The sequence below is a fragment of the Oncorhynchus mykiss genome, chromosome 3 (assembly GCF_013265735.2).
Source record: "Oncorhynchus mykiss isolate Arlee chromosome 3, USDA_OmykA_1.1, whole genome shotgun sequence".
In the NCBI taxonomy this organism is placed as follows: domain Eukaryota; kingdom Metazoa; phylum Chordata; class Actinopteri; order Salmoniformes; family Salmonidae; genus Oncorhynchus; species Oncorhynchus mykiss.
In genome coordinates this window covers 51,267,073-51,289,707 of record NC_048567.1, presented here as the reverse complement: position 1 = coordinate 51,289,707, position 22,635 = coordinate 51,267,073, and the positions used below count along the sequence as shown (strand labels likewise).

General features: G+C 41.1%; 2 protein-coding genes across 3 annotated transcripts in view; one reads left to right on the top strand and one right to left on the bottom strand.

The window, feature by feature from the left end:
* The window catches only part of LOC110520166 (glypican-6), a 112,662-nt gene extending 99,875 nt beyond the window's left edge, over nucleotides 1–12,787 (top strand). For both annotated transcript variants that reach the window (XM_021597292.2, XM_021597293.2), the window contains 3 exons: nucleotides 4,866–5,005; nucleotides 9,310–9,485; nucleotides 9,765–12,787. In XM_021597292.2, the coding sequence (XP_021452967.2) occupies nucleotides 4,866–5,005; nucleotides 9,310–9,485; nucleotides 9,765–9,982 (534 nt within the window). In that variant the 3' untranslated portion in view covers nucleotides 9,983–12,787. The remainder of the gene's footprint in view (nucleotides 1–4,865; nucleotides 5,006–9,309; nucleotides 9,486–9,764) is intronic.
* A 509-nt stretch (nucleotides 12,788–13,296) lies between these two features.
* Nucleotides 13,297–22,635, bottom strand: LOC110520165 (L-dopachrome tautomerase-like). Its single transcript, XM_021597291.2, has 8 exons — nucleotides 22,117–22,635; nucleotides 20,633–20,932; nucleotides 19,965–20,065; nucleotides 19,706–19,872; nucleotides 16,014–16,199; nucleotides 15,746–15,887; nucleotides 14,333–14,534; nucleotides 13,297–14,189 (listed from the first exon to the last, which is right to left on the bottom strand). The coding sequence occupies exons 1-8, from the start codon at nucleotides 22,403–22,405 to the stop codon at nucleotides 14,017–14,019; spliced, it is 1,560 nt and encodes a 519-aa protein (XP_021452966.2). The 5' UTR covers nucleotides 22,406–22,635; the 3' UTR covers nucleotides 13,297–14,016.

The following is a 22,635-nucleotide window of genomic DNA, read 5'->3' as shown; positions in this document are numbered from 1 at the left end:
AATAAAAATAAATAAAAAATAAAATGATGGAGTATTGTGTGTGGTTGAGTGAGCAATTCAGGCTGTAACACAACAGAATATGGAATAAGTCAAGGGGTGTGAATACTTTCTGAAGGCTCTGACCAGGTGAATCCAGGTGAAAGATGTGATCCCTTATTGATGACACATGTTAAATCCACTTCAAGCAGTGTAGCTGAAGGGGAGGAGACAGGTTAATTTCTCTAGGGCAGGGGGCAGCATTTGGAATTTTGGATGAAAAGCATGCCCAAATTAAACAGCTTTCTACTCAGTCCCAGAATATAGGATATGCATATAAGTAGTAGATTTGGATAGAAAAAATAATAAAGTTTCCAAAACTGTTAAAATAATGTCTGTGAGTATAACAGAACTGATTTGGCAGGCGAAAACCCAAGACAAATCCATTCCGGAAGTAGGATTTTTTGTTGTTGTTGTAGTTTTCTATTCAATGCCATTACAGTATCCATTGACTTAGGACTCAAATTGCAGTTCCTATGCTTTCCACTAGATGTCAACAGTCTTTAGAAATTGTTTCAGGCTTGTATTCTGAAAAATGAGGGAGTAAGAGCAGTCTGAATGAGTGGACCCTGCCGTGTCACAGAGCTTTTTCATGCGCACGACCAGAGAGAGTGCCTTTATTGTTTACCTTTTATATTGACAACGTTATTGTCCAGTTGAAATATTATAGATTATTTAGGCTAAAAACAACCTGAGGATTTAATATAAACATTGTATTACTGAAGAAAACGCGCGAACAAAATGGAGGTTTTCGGATATAAAGAGAGACTTTATCAAACAAAAGGAACATTTATTGAATAAATGAATGTCTTCTGAGTGCAACCATATGAAGATCATCAAAGGTAAGGGATTAATTTTATCTCTATTTCTGACTTGTGTAACTCTTCTCCTTGGCTGGTTACTGTTTGTAATAATTTGTCTGCTGGGCTATGTTCTCAAATAATCGTAAGGTATGCTTTCGCCGTAAAGCATTTTTGAAATCTGACACCGTGGTTGGATTCACAAGACGTTAATCTTTAAACCAATGTAAAATAGTTGTATCTTTTCTGAATTTTTATAATGAGTATTTCTGTATTTGAATTTGGCGCTCTACAATCTCACTGGATGTTGGCCAGGTGGGACACTAGCGTCCCACATACCCTAGAGAGGTTAAAGAAGGTTTTTTAATTAATGAGACAATGATTGTGTATGTGTGCCATTCAGAGGGTGAGTGGGCCAGAGAAAATATTGAAGTGCCTTTGAACAGGGTATGGTAGTAGGTGCCGGCACCGGTTTGAGTGTGTCAAGAACTGTTTTGGGTGTTCCATTACCCAAAGGACAGCCTGTCAACTTGACACAACTGTGGAAAGCATTGGAGACAATATGGGCCAGCATCCCTGTGGAACATTTTTGACACCTTGTAGAGTCCATGTCCTGACGAATTGAGGCTGTTTTGAGGACAAAATGGGGTGCAATGCAATATTAGGAAGGTGTTCCTATTGTTTTGTGCTCTCAGTGTACATTAATATACATTCATGTATAATGTAATACATTCATGTATAAAAAGGCTGGTACACAGTGTTGCATTTGCAGTTGAATTTGCGGTCTCTCTCTTTCTCACTTACTCACACCATACACACGCACTCCTTCAATTTCTAAGAGGTGTAGTGCCATCTAGTGGTCATAGTATGCTATACTGCCATCCTGCCTATATCAGCTTGTTGATGCAGTCATCATACCATTTGATTTATTCATAGGGAATGCACAATGAAGAGGGGGACTGAGATTCAAAAACAGCTTATAAAGAAGTAAATTGCATTTGGTCTACTTATTTTTTTATTTTTTTAAAGCACATTCTCCCTTCTCCTCTTTCTTTATTCTCACTCCTTTGGTGTGCTGAAAGTATTTGAGATTGAGGTAGAAAGTCAAATTCCATTTGGATTCCATTCAAAGTATATTTTCTCACTCTGGAGATGGTCTTTGTTCACTCTGTAGGAATATAAGTTATATATTTAAATGTTAAGAATATGGGATATAAAGAAATATATATTTAATATGTATTCACTTATTTTGTAATGAAAGTGAATTCTGAGAATGGATCCCCCTGAATATGATCAATGAGAATATGGAGTGACGTAAGATAACACAACCTGTTGAGTCTCGAGCCCCATCATAGTTTCATGATAACATCAATTAAAGTCACATTAAACACAACTACCATTACGGTGCATTCGGAAAGTATTCAGACCCCTTCCCTTTTTCCACATTTTTGTTACGTTACAGCCTTATTCTAAAATGGATTAGGTATATGTTTTCTCATCAATCTACACACAATACCCCATAATGACAAAGCTGAAACTGTTTTTAAGAAAATGTTAGCAAATCTAAATTTAAAAAATACCTTATTTACATAAATATTCAGACCCTTTGCTATGAGACTCGAAATTGAGCTCAGGTGCATCCTGTTTCCATTAATTATCCTTGAGATGTTTCTACAACTTGATTGGAGTCCACCTGTGGCAAATTCAATTGATTGGACATGATTTGGAAAGGTACACACTTGTCTATATAAGATTGACAGTTGTCAGTGCATATCAGAGCATAAACCAAGCCATGAGGCCGAAGTAATTGTCCGTAGAGCTCTGAGACAAGGTTGTGTTGAGGCACAGATCTGGGGAAGGGTACCAAAACATTTCTGCAGCATTGAAGGTCACCAAGAACACATCATTCTTAAAGGGAAGAAGTTTAGAACCACCAAGACTCTTACTAGAGCTGGCCGCCTGGCCAAACTGAGCAATCGGGGAAGAAGGGCCTTCGTCAGGGAGGTGACCAAGTACCCTTCTAGAAGGACAACCATCTCTGCAGCACTCCACCAATCAGACCTTTATGGTAGAGTGGCCAGACGGAAGCCACTCCTCAGTAAAAGACACATGACAGCCCACTTGGTGTTTGCCAAAAGGCACCTAAAGGACTCTCTGACCATGAGAAATAAGATTATCTGGTCTGATGAAACCAAGATTAAACTCTTTGGCCTGAATGCCAAGCTTCACATCTGGAGGAAACCTGACACCATCCCTACGGTGAAGCACGTGGTGGCAGCATCATGCTGTGGGGATGTTTTTCAGCGGCAGGTACTGTGAGACTAGTCAGGATCAAGGGAAAGATGAACAGAGCAAAGGACAGAGATATCCTTGATGAAAACCTGCTCCAGAGCGCTCAGGACTTCAGACTGTGGCGAAGGTTCACCTTCAAACAGGACAACAACCATAAGCACACAGTCAAGAAAATGCAGGAGTGACAAATCTCTGAATATCCTTGAGCTGCCCAGCCAGAGCCTGGACTTGAACCCGATCTAACATCTCTGGAGAGACCTGAAAATAGCTGTGCAGCGACGGTCCCCATTCAACCTGACTAAGCTTAAGAGGATCTGCAGAGAAGAATGGAAGAAACTCCCCAAATAAAGGGGGAGCTTGTAGCGTCATACCCAAGAAAACTTGAGGCTGTAATCGCTGCCAAAGGTGCTTCAACAAAATACTGGATAAAAGGTCTGAATACTTATGTGAATGTGATATTTCAGTGTTGTTTTTCTTTTAGCAAATATGTCTATAATCCTGTTTTTGCTTTGTCGTTATTGTGTATTGTGTGTAGATTGATGAAGGAAAAAAACAATTGAATCCATTTTAGAAAAAGGATGTAACATAACAAAATGTGGATAACGGGAAGGGGTCTGAATACTTTCCGAATGCACTGTGCAAAAGCTCAAGCCCACATTTATTTCTCAAAGCTCTGTAAAGCAGACTGGCCAAAATGAATCTCTTGAATGTTCTTTTAAAACCATCCACCAACTAACAAAGCCACCCCTGCCTTCTCTAGCTGCACAGTACAATATGTTTTATTCCTCAGATCACAGGGTAATCAGGTGCCGCTATAAAGGAACGTATCGGAGTTGTGTCAGTCTAATTTCTGTATTTGTTGATGGTGAGATCACATGGATCCGTATTTCCCGGTCCACCTTAGCTCATATGATGGTAGGTATATTATACATCCTATGGGTCCTAAGGGCCTGGTCGAAAGTAGTGCACTACATAGGGAATAGGATGACATTTGCACCCAGTGTATCCCCAAAGAATTGAATCTTAGTGGAGTCAGTTGTGGGGTTTAGTGAAACACGGCCGGTGATGTTAGTGCACTGAGTGGTATCCTGGCCCCTCTGGGCAGAAGCATCAGAGCTGCTAACATGCTTTGGCATTCGTGTGACAGGATTAACACATCAAAAGCAGTGGCAGTGGCCTACAGCAGCGACCCCACTGTCAGTACTGCACCTTTCATGTTCAACTACAGGTTCACTACAATTTACCCTGCTGCTCATAGCATGACAAGGGGAGAGAGATAAGGGGGACACTCTGACGTTATCAGGTTTCCCTTCAACTTCTGTGAACGACGTAAATCCAAACTTTTTAATACAGCATCCAGGTTTAGGGTGCAAGTTGCCAGGCATGTTGTGGTTGTGATGCATGGTTGCTAGGCAAATGTGTCTTTGGAGGGCTCTGATGGTCTGGACTTTTCTCTACATCAGCCTTCATCCCATACGTCCTCTATAGGGGACAGCTTCATTGTCTCCTTGAGCCACGAGTGAGATTTTTAAACGTGTATACTCTCAGAATGTACATTCACAATTTGACCATTCTTTTAGCTGCAATGTCTGTGTTCAATGTCTTGATAAAGTGTCAAGTGTACACTACAGTCTTTCTAGCTAAATGAAGTATCACCCGATGACGAGGTTATGGACCATTGAGTCTCATACCCAAGTCAATGCTGTCAATTGGTCTCCTTTTACTTCACATGCTCAGGTGATTGACATCAAGGAGAAACTGAAGCTGTTCAAGAAGTTGTGGTCCAACCTGCCTGAGGACATCTGCCAGCCACACAGGGTGACAGCAGGGAATGCCACCGATGACGACCAGTGTTGGAATGGGCACACCAAGGGCAGGTAAAACTGGACCACAGACATCTGTAGTTGCACCCAAACACAAGCTGCTTACCCTGAACACTTAGGTAAACTAGCACTAAATGACTTTCATTATATGTCTGATCCCTGAATTAAGTACCTCTTTTATTATGTATTTTGCACTGACCCAAATACGACAACTAACTATTGGAGAGCCTTGACATTTCTGGCAGAGGCATGGCAAAACAAGTGGAAGACAAATTGCTGTGCACTCCAAAGTCCTCCGAGGAGTTGGGAAACATTAAAGCGTCTGAACCAAACTGAGCCTTCCCTGGAGAGGGCCTTTAATGTTTGTTTTCATTTGCTTTGATGTCTTTTTATAACCCGCAATGATGCCCCGTTGCTGGAACTAATTGCATTAGCAACCAAAATGTTTGACAATTGAAGTTAAATGCTGCTTTGTCCCAAAAGGGGAGACTAATAAACTACTGTTATTACAAAATCATAATCCAACTTCCACATGTGCATATTGACTACTTGCTGGGTGACTTCACTTGAATAATAATAGCATAGCTCATTTATGGTTCTCATTCAGTCATTCTGAATGTCATATTTTGTTGTTTCATAAGTATATGCTAATTACATAGAGGTTGCATTTATTCAACCATTGTGATTGTGTTTGTTTCACAGGAGGTTGGTGGCACCTTAATTGGGGAGAACGGGCTCGTGGTAATGACTGGAGCAGTTTCCATGTGTTTGATGCCATTCCATTTTCTCTGTTCCAGCCATTATTGTGATCCGTCCTCCCCTCAGCAGCCTCCTGTTGTGTGTTTCCTACTGAACATATGTTTCCTGTCTTTCTTGATATGCCAGGTTGTCTGGTAGAAACATACTGCCTCTACTGGTTAGCCCTCGTTTAACACCCAAAGGTTGAGATAGAAACTTAACTAAAGATTCCGAGGCAGGTGAGGCTGGTGGGAGGAGCTATAGGAGGACGGGCTCATTGTAATAGCTGGTATGGCATTTATGGAACGGTATTAAACACATCAAACATATGGAAACCACATGTTTGACTCCATTCCAAGTTTGGTTCCACTTACTGAGCAATATAACCGGTGATAGGTATGCTGGGTATTCCAAGGATAATAGATTGGCAGATAGATTTTTACGCTGGTAAAAAGTATTTTTGTAACAGCTCAATGTCTATTATTTGTGCGTTTAGCATTTCTTGTTTTGATGACCAAGAGGTCCTGATTTCAACTATGACTCGTACAAAAATTGTACTTCTTGGTGTGTTGGTGTACTGCCAGACTGTTTCACACTAGCACGGATAGGTGGATGTACTAAAAACAAAGTTAGTATTGGAGATTAAATATAACATAGCACAGCCCTTTGTGGGTGGCAGTGGCGACTGAGTTGTGAAAAAAAACAGAAAGTGACCTCTGTAACATTTTCCCGGGTGAAATATATTGTGGTGTGTAAACACATTCCGAGACATGTGCAGTTCAAGAGTTCCCTCTACTCACCCTGGTGACCCCTAACAGACCTGTGATATTCATGCATGTCACAAGGAAAACAGGACAGAAATAACATGGTAGAGATCTACATGGAGGGTCCAGCCTTTGTCTCTGTCCTTTCTTATTCAACTGGCGGGTGCAGAGCCCACGGCCTGTTCTGGAGAATTCTGTGTAACAGACACAGCATGCAGGGAGGCCAGAACAGACTTTAAACCCTCTAGAGGCTAAGCCCTGTCTAATCTGGGGGAGGGGTTTTAAGCGAACATATGGAATTGTTTTAAGATGGTTATACCAAGGACCATTTAGCTCTTTGATTCAGCATTTTAAGATCCCTTAAGGTATTAAAATATATATAAAACAATTATTTGATGAAACATTGAATTTGGCATTACTACTATTCGCCAATAGAAACACATTGAATAACAGTTTCACTACATCGAACAACAGACAGTCCGCAAATTCATTAAAAATCCTACAATGTCTCATTTTGTCTGTCATAGTTGAAGTGTACCTATGATGAAAATTACAGGCCTCTCTCATCTTTTTAAGTGGGAGAACTTGCACAATTGGTGGCTGACTAAATACTTTTTTGCCTCACTGTATCTGAGAGATATAAGAAAGATCAGGAACCTATTTGTATGTATTTTACATGTATTTAACCCCTTATTTTAGGCACTAAACTATCTCCATATATACTGTACTTCCATGTAATTTTTTTAACGGGTACTGGGAAGCTTCAGAGGACATATTAGTGTGTAGCCCAAACCGTTCAGACGTTATAGACAGAAGTTAGCAGAAGAGGCTGTACCGACTTTCAGACGAGTCTTGTGAAGCCGATTGCCAAACCGTTCGGACACTATAGACTTTTTTGTGAGACGATGCCTTTTTCTGGATGTCTCATGGCCTGACTGTCAAGTGTGCTCTCTCTCTGTCCTTTAGGTCACCAGGCTGCTCGTTATGGCGCACACCTGTCATCATCGTTACGCGCACCTGCGCATCATCAATCAAATGTATTTATAATAATCAGGCCAGGTAGTCCTGAGGCATGGTCCTAGTGCTCAGGTCCTCTGAGAGAAAGAAAGAAAGAAAGAAAGAAAGAAAGAAAGAAAGAAAGAAAGAAAGAAAGAAAGAAAGAAAGAAAGAAAGAAAGAAAGAAAGAAAGAAAGAAAGAAAAAGAGAGAATTAGATAGAGCATACTTAAATCCACACAGGATACCGGATAAGACAGGAGAAATACTCCAGATATAACAAACTGACCCTAGCCCCCGACACAAACTATTGCTGCATAAATACTGGAGGCTGAGACAGGAGGGGTCGGGAGACACTGTGGCCCCATCCGATGATACCCCCAGACAGGGCCAAACAGGCAGGATATAACCCCACCCACTTTGCCAAGCACAGCCCCCACACCACTAGAGGGATATCTTCAACCACCAACTTACCATCCTGAGACAAGGCCGAGTATACCCCACAAAGATCTCCGCCACGGCACAACCCAAGGGGGGGCGCCAACCCGGACAGGAAGATCACGTCAGTAACTCAACCCACTCAAGTGACGCAACCCTCCTAGGGACGGCATGGAAGAGCACCAGTAAGCCAGTGACTCAGCCCCTGTAATAGGGTTAGAGGCAGAGAATCCCAGTGGAAAGAGGGGAACCGGCCAGGCAGAGACAGCAAGGGTGGTTCGTTGCTCCAGAGCCTTTCCGTTCACCTTCACACTCCTGGGCCAGACTACACTCAATCATAGGACCTACTGAAGAGATGAGTCTTCAATAAAGACTTAAAGGTTGAGACCGAGTCAGCGTCTCTCACATGGGAAGGCAGACCATTGGAGCTCTATAGGAGAAAGCCCTGCCTCCAGCTGTTTGCTTAGAAATTCTAGGGACAGTAAGGAGGCCTGTGTCTTGTGACCTTAGCGTACGTGTAGGTATGTACGGCAGGACCAAATCACTAAGATAGGTATTGAGCAAGCCCATGTAATGCTTTGTAGGCTAGCAGTAAAACCTTAATCAGCCCTTGCCTTAACAGGAAGCCAGTGTAGAGAGGCTAGCACTGGAATAATATCATCAAATTGGTTGGTTCTAGATTCTAGCAGCCGTGTTTAGCACTAACTGAAGTTTATTTGGTGCTTTATCCGGGTGGCCGGAAAGTAGAGCATTGCAGTAATCTAACCTAGAAGTGGCAAAAGCGTGGATACATTTTTCTGCATCATCAGACTCACCTGGACTCCATCACTTCCTTGATTACTTTCCCTATATGTCCCTCCCTTTCGTTCCTTCCCCAGGCGTTATTGTTTCTGTTCCTGTGTCATGTCTGTGCGTTGTTCGTGTTTCTTATTTTGTATTATGTTGTGTTTATTTAAACACTCACTCCCTGAACCCAACTCTCAGTTCACATGGTTACACTGACAAACACAGCTCTAGCTTTGCCACCTTTCCCCACAGATGCAGAAGGCTGATTTCGGTGGATTGAGACGCAGCCCATGCTAAAAAATATCTCTAGCTTAAACAGATGGATTTTGATGGGGATTTTTGTGTTATGTAAATTTGACTTCCGCGGGGCTGCGGAAATTGTAGGCTAAGGGTTAATGAGGCTGTCGAGTGTCATTAACCGCTCTGGCATTACTCTCATTCACCCCAGTGAGTTGCTCCAATGTTACACATGAAATGTTCTGCTAATTGCCTAATGAATTGGTTTCTCTCAGTGTGCTTAAGACATGACTTCTATAAAAAAAAAAAAACAGTTCCAGGGGATTTCAGTGGTAACTATGGTAACTCTCTTTTTAGTACATATGAAATGAAGTCATCTTCTTTTTGTCCTGCCTGGCAGGTATTTCCCAGAGGTTATGAAAGACGGATTGACCAATCAGGTGAATAACCCGGAGGTGGGCGTGGACATCACCAGGCCTGACACGTTCATTCGCCAGCAGATCATGGCTCTGAGAGTGATGACAAACAAGTTAAAAAATGCCTACAATGGCAATGATATCTACTTTCAAGACTCAAGTAAGTAACTCCACACATTTTTTAAAATAAATATTACATTGTTAAGAAATACTGTAGCTATACAGTTTTTCCCAGTATACCTACCGCACAAGTATTGGATTTTTTGTTTTTTGTTTTTATACTTCACCTTTTCATGTTCAAAAAATGCAGCAATTATTTCTAGATTCATGTGATCACTTCAACGTTGAAAGTGTATTTTATACCAATAGTCCTCTCTCTGTCAGTTACTTCCTCTGTATATTTATTGACTGCTTACGGTGTTCATGTGCTGTTGTCCAGGTGATGAGGGCAGTGGCTCAGGCAGTGGCAGCGGCTGCACGGAGGCCTGCGTCACTGAGTTTGACTTTGCCAGCACCGAGGCACCGGTGGTGGGAGCGGACCGGAGCGGGAGCGGCCCGGTGGAGGATTCAGCAGCAGCCACACACCCTGCCCCCTCAGCAGCCCTGCTGGCCAGCCTGGCCCTCTCAGTCCTGGCACTGCACAGGCTATGGAGATAATGCTGGGGGAACTCACCCAACGTGGACAGAAGGATCTCTCTCTACGGTGTGTTTTTCTACTCAAGCAGACTGGAGCTACAGTCAAGCAGACAGTATTCAGGCAGCCTTGGCCTCTCGGATAGGTAGAGGGGTCTTCTCTGCTCTGGAGACAGCAGTCATGCATCCTGGATCCCCCTTCCTCCTCCTAAAGTGTCTGGTCATTGGTGCCATCCTTAGGCAGGACACATGACTCCCGTCACTCCAAAATAGAAACAGATGATCCACCATCAAACATTGTTCAAGAAGCCCAAAGGAATTACTTTTTTCTGGCATAAGGCAGATGTTATTAGGTCTCCATGAGAAAAAGTAATTGCACTTTTGGTCTATTTTTTTTATGCTATAGAAGATGATTATGTTGTACCACTGTGAGATTGTGGAGAGGGTGCACCAAGAGGTGATCAGAAGATAGAACTAGAACATGTCTACTATGGTGTAAGGTGATCTCAGCTGGCAGGTATTTTACTTGTTGACAGGTCAGCAGTGCATTTCTTCATTCATAAAACAAACCCGAATTCCCCAAAATCCCAGAAAAATATCATAGATACAGTATGGCTTTCACATTAATTGTTGATTTCGTCCTTGGTTCTTCTGCTTTAAATATTATTGAATATTTTTCTACATTGACAGAAATACATACATATGATACATATGAAACATGTTTAATGTTAATCAGGTAAAGTAAAATATTGTACAACTCAAACACTATATATACAAAAGTATGTGGACATCCCTTCAAATTAGTGGATTTGGCTGTTTCAGCCACATCCGTCGCTGACAGGTGTATAAAATCGAGCACACCGCCATGCAATCTCAATAGACAAACATTGGCAGTAGAATGGCCTTACTGAAGAGCTCAGTTTGTCAAATTTCTGCCCTGCTAGAGCTGCCTCGGTCAACTGTAAGTTCTGTGATTGTGAAGTGGAAACGTCTACAAGCAACAACCGCTCAGCCGTGAAGTGGTAGGCCACACAAGTACAGAGAACGGGACAGCTGACTGCTGAAGCGCATAGTGCGTAAAAATCATCTGTCCACAGTTGCAGCACTCACTACCGAGTTCCAAACTGCCTCTGGAAGCAATATTAGCTCAAGAACTGTTAGTCGGGAGCTTCATGAAGTGGGTTTCCATGGCCGAGCAGCCACACACAAGACTAAGATCACCATGCTCAATACTAAGCGTTGGCTGGAGCAGTGTAAAGCCCGCCCCTCATTGGACTCTGGAGCAGTGTAAAGCCCGCCCCTCATTGGACTCTGGAGCAGTGTAAAGCTCGCCCCTCATTGGACTCTGGAGCAGTGGAAACGCGTTCTCTGGAGTGATGAATCACGCTTCACAATCTGGCAGTTCGACAGACGAATCTGGGTTTGGCAGATGCCAGTAGAACGCTACCTGCCCAAATGCATAGTGCCAACTGTAAATTTGGCGGAGGATAAATATTGGTCTGGGGCAGTTTTTCATGGTTCCGGCTAGGCCCCTTAGTTCCAGTGAAGAGAAATCTTAAACCTACAGCATACAATGACATTCTAGGCGATTCTGTGCTTCCGTCTTTATGGCAACAGTTTGGGGAAGGCCCTTTCCTGTTCAGCATGTCAATGCCCCCGTGCACAAAGCAAAGTTCATACAGAAATGGTTTGTCGAGATCGGTGTGGAAGAACTTGACTGTCCTGCACAGGGTCCGGGCCTCAACCCTATCGAACTCCTTTGGGATGAATTGGTGAAATAAATCAAATGTACATTGGAACGCCGACTGCGAGCCAGGCCTAATCGCCCACCATCAGTGCCCAACCTCACTAATGCTCTTGTGACTGAATGGAAGCAAAGGGGGGACCAACTCCATATTAAAGCCCGGAGATGTTGAGATGTTTGACGAGCAGATGTCCACATACTTTTGTAGTGTGTCTAATATAAGTTTTTACCATTTACTGCATTCTGTTGTTTTGAGTGCAGATGTTATCATACCACAAAGAACCTCATCAGAATGATTGCTTTAAGTTATGTTATATGGTGTTATCCACTATGTCAGATTTTCCCATAATTGGAGAGAATAAGAGAATGTCCAACCATTTAGAAACGATCGGTCTGCATTTATTGGTATGAGGTTATTGAAAGTTTACATCATTTTTTCCCCTTATATTTCTTATATCCTCAGATATGAACCTTTACCTGATAACTCAGGATTGAGATGTTTTTCATGTTAATTCAACTGGTTTTGAACTGCACATGCTTAACTTCATGAGCATGTGTTCATCTCATGTTTTAACTACCTGCAATGTGATGTCTAACCTCCCATCTGTCATTATGAAGGCAAATTTAGATACAGTAAGACACCGTGTTCTAACAGTCCTAGCAAGCACTTCTTATGAACTCAACTGAGGCCCTCAGATTTCAACATTTCCAACATTTATTGACAAGATCCTTCATTCATCCGTTTTATGGAAGATACATGTGCAGTTAAAGTTAATGCACTTAAATATGTCTAATGTCAAGTGAGCTAATGTCGACATCTGTATTTAACTGTAACCACTAATGTCTTTATAATTCACAAGTAGATCTGTCGAAATTACCGTTCACATAACATTGATTCAAACATTGATTCAAACCAGTTATTCATTCATTATTAAAAACAAGAGAGAACGAATGAGGATCAAGATGAGGTGCCAAATTGTAGTAGGTAAAAACATAGCACATTGAAGACAAAAAAATGCCAAAGGCAAAAAAAAGCCCCCTTCATTTATCTCTGGCGCCTGAGTGGTTCTGTGTGCAGAGACAGGCTCAAAGCCGACCACAGCCACCTGTGAAATGAGAATCTTAGAAGGTAGAGAGTGTCTGGACAGGGTTGAATGCTCCAGTGAGGATAGGCAGTAGAGCGTACCTACAGAGACTGGGAAAGGATTGGCATTACTGAAGGGGGCGTACTGTATTTCCCCCCTCAAATGCTAGCCAACAAAACCAGCCTCAAGTAGTATGGTGTTCTCAGAGGGCCGGCCGGTGAACTCAGTAAACCATGAAGGCCAGCTAAGCTAAGCATACATATCAAGGGAGTTAGCCAGTATTAAATTAATATTCTTCAGCTCTTATTATCATCTCTTATTGGCCTTGTTGCAGCATATCAATTGTGAGCTTGCTTCGTTGCCTCTTGATAAACCAGTATTAGTGTTCACCTTGGCAAATGATGATGATGATGTGCAAAATAATGGAGAACAAACATTTTTGTCTCTTTGTCAGTGTGTCCTTAAAATAAGATTCTTTATTATGAATAATGATCTCGCAGGATGCAGAGTTATTTTTTGGGGTATTATTGCACTTTTAATGGTCATATTTTTCTTATATTTTGTCTTGTACACTATGTTCATGGATCAGCAAAAGTAATGTAAAAAACTAATGTTTCAGAAACCTTATTCGTCAACATTTCATACAATCAAATGCATTCTATTGTAACAAAAAAAAATATGATCATGATAATATCTTGCTTGGAGTTGGAAAACAGTTTCAAGCCAATAAGGTTGATGATCTAGTTATAACATAAAGACCGTACAAACAAATATGCCTTACAGTTTTTTAATGCAATTAAAATGGTTGCATCTGTGTTTTGTTACTCTTTCATGCAAATAAATATTTGTTAAAAAGATAATAATAAGCTTTGCCATTTTTGAAAATGTTATTTAAATGCATAATATATATTTTTATATATATATTATAATGGATTCTTCAGTTAGGGACAAAAACTGGATAATGTCAATCTTAGGTAATAATGGATACTTCATCATATTATTAAATCATTTCACATAAACAAAATGTCCTACTGTATGCTCTGTTATTTTTTAAACAGAACAAGAACAGGGTAGTGTAGGTAAAAGAAGAAGCAAAGCACTAATACATTGTACTGTAAATTCCCATCAACAATGTCTGGTTTGACAGAGCGCGAGTAATTTAGTACTGAGATACATTTCAACATGAGAAGCAACAAGGATATTAACCCAACGTGTACAGTACATACTGTTTAGGCTTCCTCTGTGTACTTTTTGTTGGTGAACTGTGCATTGATAAGGGGTTCAAAGCCACGCTTCCTGCGCTGCTGCAAGTAGAGGACCAAGACAAGTAGAAGAACCAGGAGACCCAGGAAAACACCGCCCAGAGTGGACCCCAGCACAAACACAAATCCACTGTCCATAGCTGAGGAAGGGATGTAAGAAGAGAGATTTAATGCAAACAAGACCTTAATGAGAGCTTTCTTATTTCATTTTGACCTGATAATAAAATAAGAAAAAGTTGATGACGATTCGTTTTATTGCAAAGACGACTGTGAAATCACTAACCATCCAGTTCAATGGCATAAGAATATCCCAGCTGGTCAGACGCAACGTAAATCTCTTCATTGGTCACAGGAGGGAAGAATGGCACCATGTTGTAATCTCTGTTGTGACCAATGGGGGCCATCTCATCGGGGAAACTGGAGTTTGGGGGAACAGACTTCCTCATCCACTCATCAAAAATGGCATCAGTGAAAGCATGGAGCACCTTTAAAGAGATAGAGAGTTATGTAACTTTAAAACATTTGGTAACACTTTAAATTAAGTTGCCGACACTACATCAAATTGTCCTTTATTACAATGTAACTGCACAGTAATAACTGTAGTAACAGTAAAGTAACCACATAGTTATTGCTATGCATTTACATTGTAATAGGGTTTAGCGGTATCAGGTATTACACAATTGGAACAAGGACGGTGTAATTCCACATCCACTTGCTGAAGGTTATCCCACATGCATAATTATTCCACATGTTATTGTTCCACGATGTAACTACTGTTTTGCAATGACACATTTGAAAGTCCCCAGTGAATTACAATGTTAATAATTAGTCAAACCAAAACATGACCTTGTCAGATGTAACTACACTGCCATCAAATTCAAGTGTAATTTCAGGGGTTGATGCCATCTTGATCTAATGATGTAAATAGACTAGGACATGAGAGGCTGTTACATGCTAACCACAGAGTAATGAAAGGCATTATTAACCAATGGGTTTCCCTTCACATTAATTAGCTTGGTCCTGGCTGGTTACATGATAATTACAAGTGTATCCCATTCAACTACGTCCTTCTTACATGACTTTTTATTCGGTATAACCTTAGAAGCAGGTAATAAAACAGACATTTTTTTTTATTTAAAATAACCAGCAGTTAATGAGAGGGTGTGCCTTGTTACAATTGTTGTTACTAGTTCCTAGCCGATTTCCATAATTACATCAAGACGGTATCAACGCTGGTATTACCTGTGGATTTGATGGTAGTTGCACTGTATAGTGTAGTAACGAGGTCATATCTTGGTTCAAGTTATTAAAATGATCATTCACAGGTGACTTTCAGACGTGTAAGGGCAAAACGAGTTACATAGTGGAACAAGAAAATATTTAATAACATCAGGGGGATATCCTTCAGCAAGTGGATGTGCAATTACAAAGTCTGTGTTCTAATTGTGTAATAACTTAAACCGCTATAACTCTAGAATCATGTAATTACACAGTAACTACTATGTTGTTACTACAGTTATTACTGTGTAGTTACATAGTAATAGGGACAACTTAATATAAGGCGATATCAAACGTTTAAGCATCTTCTGCACAGAAAACGGCTAACTACAAAATAGTTTACTTTATCCCACATGACAGTCAAATACAATGCTGCAATAAATCGACTCCTAAGCAATTGTTCAAACTAGATCATTACTAGAAAGATGGGGTCATTGGCTGCAGAGTGAGACAGAGCACTGGTTCCATTGAGGAAGGAGTGGACCAGGTTGTGCAGGTTGTTCACTGACAAGTCAAGCTCTGCCTCGCCATCTGGCTTGTCATAGCCTTCAAGAGAATTCCTGTGTAGAAAACAAATTACAGTTGGAAGTCAGAAACAATGCAATCGAGACAGATTACTCAACGTTACTTTATTGGATAATACCTTATGCGTAATGTCCCAGGTCAGTGTCAATAGATTAGGTCACCTGAAGCTGAAGGTAGAGTTAGTGTAGAACGGAGCGTTGTCAAAGTCTCTGATGTTTAAACAGCTCCTGACATCATTCATGGTGGGCAGACTCGTGTCGGTCCTCGCGCCACCCAGCTGACCTCTCCTAATGCTCCCCTCACTGGTCCCATTACAGAGAGTGACCAGGCGGTTATATTCATCCAGGCTGGGGGGGAGGGGGAATTGAAGCAACATGTACCCAGTAGTGTCAAAACCAGCATAGGCCCAGAAAGCATAAACAGCACAGGTATAGTACAGACAGGGCATGGTTTCCCAGACATGGATGAAGCCTAGTCCTTTACTTTCAATGAAATGTCTTAATTGGTTTTGGGCTAGATTCAATCCGATTGACATGGCGTTGTTTTGGCGGTGTCGAAGGTGGAACTGCTTTTCTGTCAAATCTACAAGTGTCTCGTTGCGTTATCGCAGAGACTGCCATTGGATGCAACAAAGCCACACTCGACTATAATCTGACAAATCCCATGCAGTCCGCAGTTTCAAGTTAGACTCATAGACATAAATCCCCCCAGCAAAATGAACATATAAACATGCGTTAGCCTAACCAGTGGTGACTCAACATGTTCAGCTAAAAAATATATAATATATGTATACATTACCGTTCAAAAGTTTGGGGTCACTTAGAAATGTCCTTGTTTTTGAAAGAAAAGCTCATTTTTTGTCCATTAAAATAACTTCAAATTGATCAGAAATACAGTGTAGACATTGTTAATGTTGTAAATTACTATTGTAGCTGGAAACGGCTGATTTCGAATGGAATATCTACATAGGCGTACAGAGGCCCATTCTTAGCAACCATCACTCCTGTGTTTCAACGGCATGTTGTGTTAGCTAATCCAAGTTTATCATTTTAAAAGGCTATTTGATCATCAGAAAATCTTTTTGCAATTGTGTTAGCACAGCTGAAAACTGTTGTTCTGATTAAAGAAGAAATAAAACTGGCCTCCTTTAGACTCATTGAGTATCTGGAGCATCAGCATTTGTGGATTCGATTACAGGCTCAAAATGGCCAGAAACAAAGAACTTTCTTCTGAAACTTGTCAGTGTATTCTTGTTCTGAGAAATTAAGGCTATTCCATGCGAGAAATTGCCAAGAAACTGAAGATCTCGTACAACGCTGTGCACTACTCCCTTCACAGAACAGCACAAACTGGCTCTAACCAGAATAGAACAATTCAATTGGACCACATAGCTTCCGATAGATAGCCTATACGTAGAGAAACAAAGGGGCGCTGTTTCGCTCGCTCGGATGCTTTCTCTTGTGAGATTACATTCAGCCTTGTGTGATTTGAAAGAAAATGATGAAACACAGAGAGACAAAAGACATTTTTACTTTTGGTAGATTATTTGGGGGGAAGCCTGGCTTCCCTTGGCATCCATGAATACACACTACTGCTTCTTATCTGCACATCGTTCCCTTATGCCATACTTGTTACATCTCAATTGCTATATTGCTTACAGTGCATTCAGAAAGTATTCTGACCCTTTCCTTTTTTCCACATTTTGTTACATTACTGACTTATTCTAAAATGGATTCAATAAAACCCTTTCCTCGTCAATCTACACACAATACTCCATAATTACAAAGTGAAAACAGGTTTAGAAATTGTATCAAATTAAATAAAAAATAAAAACAAAAAGACTTCATTTACATAAGTATTCAGTATTCAATTGATTGGACATGATTTGGAAAGACACATCTGTCTATGTAAGGTCTCGCAGTTGAAAGTGCATGTCAGAGTAAAAACCAAGCCATGAAATCGAAGGAATTGTCCGTAGAGCTCAGAGACAGGATTGTGTACCAAAAAAAACTTCCACCATCCCTACGGTGAAGCATGGTGGTGGCAGCATCATGCTGTGGGGATGTTTTTTAGTGGCAGGGACTGGGAGACTAGTCAGGATTGAGGGAAAGATGAACGGAGCAAAGGACAGAGAGATCCCTGATAAAAACCTGCTCCAGAGCGTTCAGGACTTCAGAATGCTGTGAAGGTTCACCTTCCAACAGGACAACGACCCTAAGCATACAGCCACGACAACGCAGGAGTGGCTTCGGGACAAGTGTCTGAATGTCCTTGAGAGGCCCAGTCAGAGCCCGGACTAGAACCCAATCGAACAACTCCAGAGAGACCTGAAAATTGTTGTGCAGCCACGCTCCCACCTGACAGAACTTGAGAGGATCTGCAGAGAAGAATGGGAGAAACTCCCCAAATACAGGTGTGCCAAACTTGTAGCGTCATACCCAAGAAAACTCAAGGCTGTAATTGCTGCCAAAGGTGCTTCAACAAAGTACTGAATAAAGGGTCTGAATACTTATGTGAATGTTATATTGAAGTTTTTTATTTGAATACATTTGCAAAAATAAAAATGTTGCTTTGTCACGATGGGGTATTGTGTGTAAATTGAAAAACAATTTCATCCATTTTGGAATAAGTCTGTAATGTAACAAAATGTGGAATAAGTCAAGGGGTCCGAATACTTTTCGAATGCACTGTAGGTCTATCTCATTAGTTTGTTATTCATTATTTTAGGCAATTTTGGAATGATGCATTTCTTTGTTCTGTTTACTTTGTGAATTATAATTAGTTCATGTGCTTTTCTCACTGAGGAGGGGATACTATAATGTTGTTGGGTCTGTAACCATGTTTGCCAGGAAGTAATAGACCCATGTAATTCCAGTTGATATTGCAAGGGTTGTTTTGTTTGGTATAGGCCTAATAAAATACTTCAAATGGCTAACCGTGTATCTCTCGCGCTCTCTCTCTCTGTGGCGACTTAAAGAAGAGTAACACCTCAACATCTTGCTGAATTTATCTGAACTAACTCCTATCTGAATTTCTAACCATTTTGAAAGTGCTGAACGAAGGCTTAGTTTTAGTGACATAAGAACATAAATGTAATAGTTTTAGTGACATAAGAACAGACATTATGAATCTACTGAACATAAATGTAATAATGTTTGTGCATGGTTTAAAAGTCAAAACCGACGTCGGCAATTAGTTAATTGTTGAAGGAGAATGCAGTTTTTATCGAGTTACACAAATCCACAAGGAGTCACTAGAAACCATATTTATCTAAGCAAGTCAGCCATATCAGCCATTGTTTTTTTTAAATCCAGTAAATGAGGCTGAATGAACTTTTCGCTGCCAGATGAGGCTACGCTGATAGCCAGATGAGGCTACGCTGAAAGCCAGATGTAGCGGTAATAAAGATTCATTCCATGATGCTGAAAAGAAAGCTCCTCTGTCGGGACAGATTTATGTAGGCTCCAACAGTTTGTGGGCACCGTTTGTCACCGTTATAGTTTAATTCCCCCCTCCCCACCACCACCAAGATTTACATGCTAATATTGACACTGAGCGTAACACATCTACAGTTTGATATTTGAGAGTCATTATTTCTAATATCGATAATGGCTGCACTTTCTAGCCCTGGATTGAACCTCCAACACAGTAGGGATAATAATGAAGTGGTTTGTGACACACAAGAGCAGCCGCTCACCGATATGTCAGCTCATTCCACAGTTACACCTCCAACCCCTCCAAAACAATGGTGGTTAACACGGGTAAATGCACGATCTGATTGAATCCAGGCCTTAATCTGTTTCCGGGTAACCTGCCCACAATGTTTTTAACTGGTTTCTGTCCAAAAACGCACCTGTCGCACACCACTCCCCAATTGGAGAACCTGGACTGGTTACTGATGAGGGAGGGGTTGTCTGGGTTGCGCCCCCCCAGGAGAGAGTCTGTACAGACGTCACACTCAGTCTGCCCTGTGGCAAAGTTCCAGTATGGAACAGCAAAGTTCTCATTGCCAGTCAGTCTCTGCAGAATTGAGGAAAGGTTAACGTTCATTCTCATCCATATTTGAAGCAGTTTTTCACGTCTTTCTCGTCATCATTCAAACCCACTCTTACCTGCAGGTCTCTCTCCAGACTGAGAAGGTGGTATCTGTGCCAGGTGACGAAGGCTGGTCCTTTGTGGGAGAAGTCAATGGCCTTGAAAGGACGACCTGGACCTACAGAGAAACACAAGGTTTTTCATGAGCAACTTCTGAATGTTCTCTTCTGTTATCTATACAATACCTGGAGATTGGAGAGTATTATATAAACATATAACTAGTAAATAAGTAACACAGCAAGTCATTTATAACATTTGTCTTTCATTTATGTTCCAACCAAGAAGGGATTAGCTTGAAGGTTGAATGTCATTAAATGTACACTGAGGGTGCAAAACATTAAGAACACCTGCTGTTTCCATGACGTAGACAAGCTATGATCCCTTATTGATGTTGCTTGTTAAATAAACTTCAATCAACGTAGATGAAGGGGAGGAGACAGGTACAAAAAATGTTTTTTATGACTTGAGACAATTGAGACATGGATTGTGTGAGTGTGTGTGTGTGCCATTCAGAGTGAACGGGCAAGACAAAATATTTAAATGCCTTTGAACAGGGTATGGTAGTAGGCACAGTTTTATGTCAAGAACTGCAACGCTGCTGTATAATTCAATTATACAGCAGCGTTGAAATGATTATTTAATCTATAAATGTATGAAATTATAAAATAATCAATGGGTGTTTTACCTAGAAGTGTGTCTCTGACAGAATAGTAATGCTGCCACACAAAGAAGTCGTAGATGGAGATGTTGGCAAACTGGGGCTGGGTTCCATTGGGCCCCAGCAGGCCCAGCCAGTGCTGTGTGGCAATGACATAGTCTGGGTGGGTGGTGCTCTTGGCTCGGTCCAACACATCCAGAAACTCCTGAAGCTCAGCTGGAGTCAGAGCGTGGATGTTCTTCCTCACCACCGGGGCTTTACGTACGTCACAGTTTGGTCCTGTCCAGCCAAACTTACACTGGCCACAGTCGAAGCCACCAAAGTTACCTAGACACAGGAAGGGAAAATAGATAAGGTAAATCAAGTATACGGAACAGTCAAAAATGTGGACCGTTCCATATACTTATGGGGACAGTTCAATTATCCCAATTTCTAATTATCCCAATTCCCACCTAAAGGGCAACTCCGCAACTTTTCAACCTCATATTCATTATCTCTAGCATCAAACGAATGACTACATATGTAAAAATGGTGCATTTCAATGTTTTGCACATAAAATACAATGTTAAAGGTTCTACCTAATGACTTCATCAACATTTTAAAAATAGTGACATGGGGAGCAAGAAAATGTATTATTGAACCTTTCTTTAAATAGGCATGTCAGTTAATTACTAATTCTTATTGACTACCCCGGCCAAACCTTAACCCGGACGACACTGGGCCAATTGTGCACAACCCTATGGGACTCCCAATCACAGCCGGTTGTAAAGCAGCCTAGATTCGAACCAGGGTCTGTAGTGACACCTCTAACACTGAGATGCAGTGCCTTAGACCGTTGTGCCACTCGGGAGCCCTCCCTCTGGCTAGAAAATGCCCTCCCTCTGGCTAGAAACTCATTGCATGTTTTGAAAATGCCCGTTTTTCGTACTTTTAATCGTACTATGTCACAGAGAAGCATTTTTTAGGACCTTCTCATCTTATCTCTTCAACCACAGATCATATAAACATTCAGTTTTTATTTGTAGACACTGGTTTGGTGCTAAAGATAATTCATATGTGGATGAAAAGTGGTGAAGTTGCCCTTTAGCAATTTTCAATTGTTGTTTTAGGTTCTAATGTGATCCAAACAAAAACCTATATTATTCAATAGTGAACACTGATTTGCTGAAAACATTTATTTAAGACCCACACCCAGCCCCTGATTCGATAAAAAGCTGAGGGATGGGGCTGGAGAAATGTAACCACTCTCAAATTCATAGACAGAGTTTAACCATGTTTTTAAGCTTTGTAGTGTTTGTTTATATTGACTTTCTTTACAAATATTGGAGTAAAACAAGCTTATATGTTGGTGTCTGATGGGATACAACAGTTGAACTAAGCTTATGAGGCATTAATAAGTCATTTTCTTCAATAATCAATGGGTACATATCATTAATTTACAATTCCAAAAATGGATGTAGCAACTGCACATTGCCCCTTTAAATGTAACACTTCATTTTAATTTGACTTACCAAAGCACCTGCATGTCCGATTGAAGAATTTGATAGGCCACCTTTCTCGATCATCAACATTTCTCAACCTATATGGTCCGCCCCAGGGTTTGGTACTGACTCTGATGTCGGAGCAGTTTCCTCGTCCAGATAAAGTTCCACACACATTAGCAGGATCAGAGCCGAGAGCAGGGCAGCACTGCTTTGAGACGATCCCCTCCACCGTGCTGCAGACTCGAGGAAACTGAGCCTCCGTAGAATCGGGCCTTGTCACAAGACAAACCAGACCTAGCAACAGCGCCTTGATCATCTTCAACACCTCTTGTCCTCTTCTGGCCACTCACAAACCAGTTTGTACACTAGCACACAGCAATTACGTGCTCAATTATTTTCCCCTAAGGGTATGGAATCACATTTGTAACGCTCCTCAGTTGTGTATTCAACATTTGGCTACAGTCATAAATGTAATTTCACGAGGGACAGCCTGAGAGAAAGTACACTGTGATCCAGTCAGTCTCAGGAACATTAGAAAAGCCTCAA

What these genes read in the sequence shown, in the direction of transcription:
- LOC110520165 (XM_021597291.2), bottom strand. Translation starts at nt 22,405, where the DNA reads ATGATCAAGGCGCTGTTGCTAGGTCTGGTTTGTCTTGTGACAAGGCCC. An exon ending in TGTCAGAGACACACTTCTAG is followed by an intron (nt 20,066 to 20,632) that starts GTAAAACACCCA and finishes GTTTCTCTGTAG; the next exon opens with GTCCAGGTCGTCCTTTCAAG. An exon ending in GTCTGGAGAGAGACCTGCAG is followed by an intron (nt 19,873 to 19,964) that starts GTAAGAGTGGGT and finishes TCAATTCTGCAG; the next exon opens with AGACTGACTGGCAATGAGAA.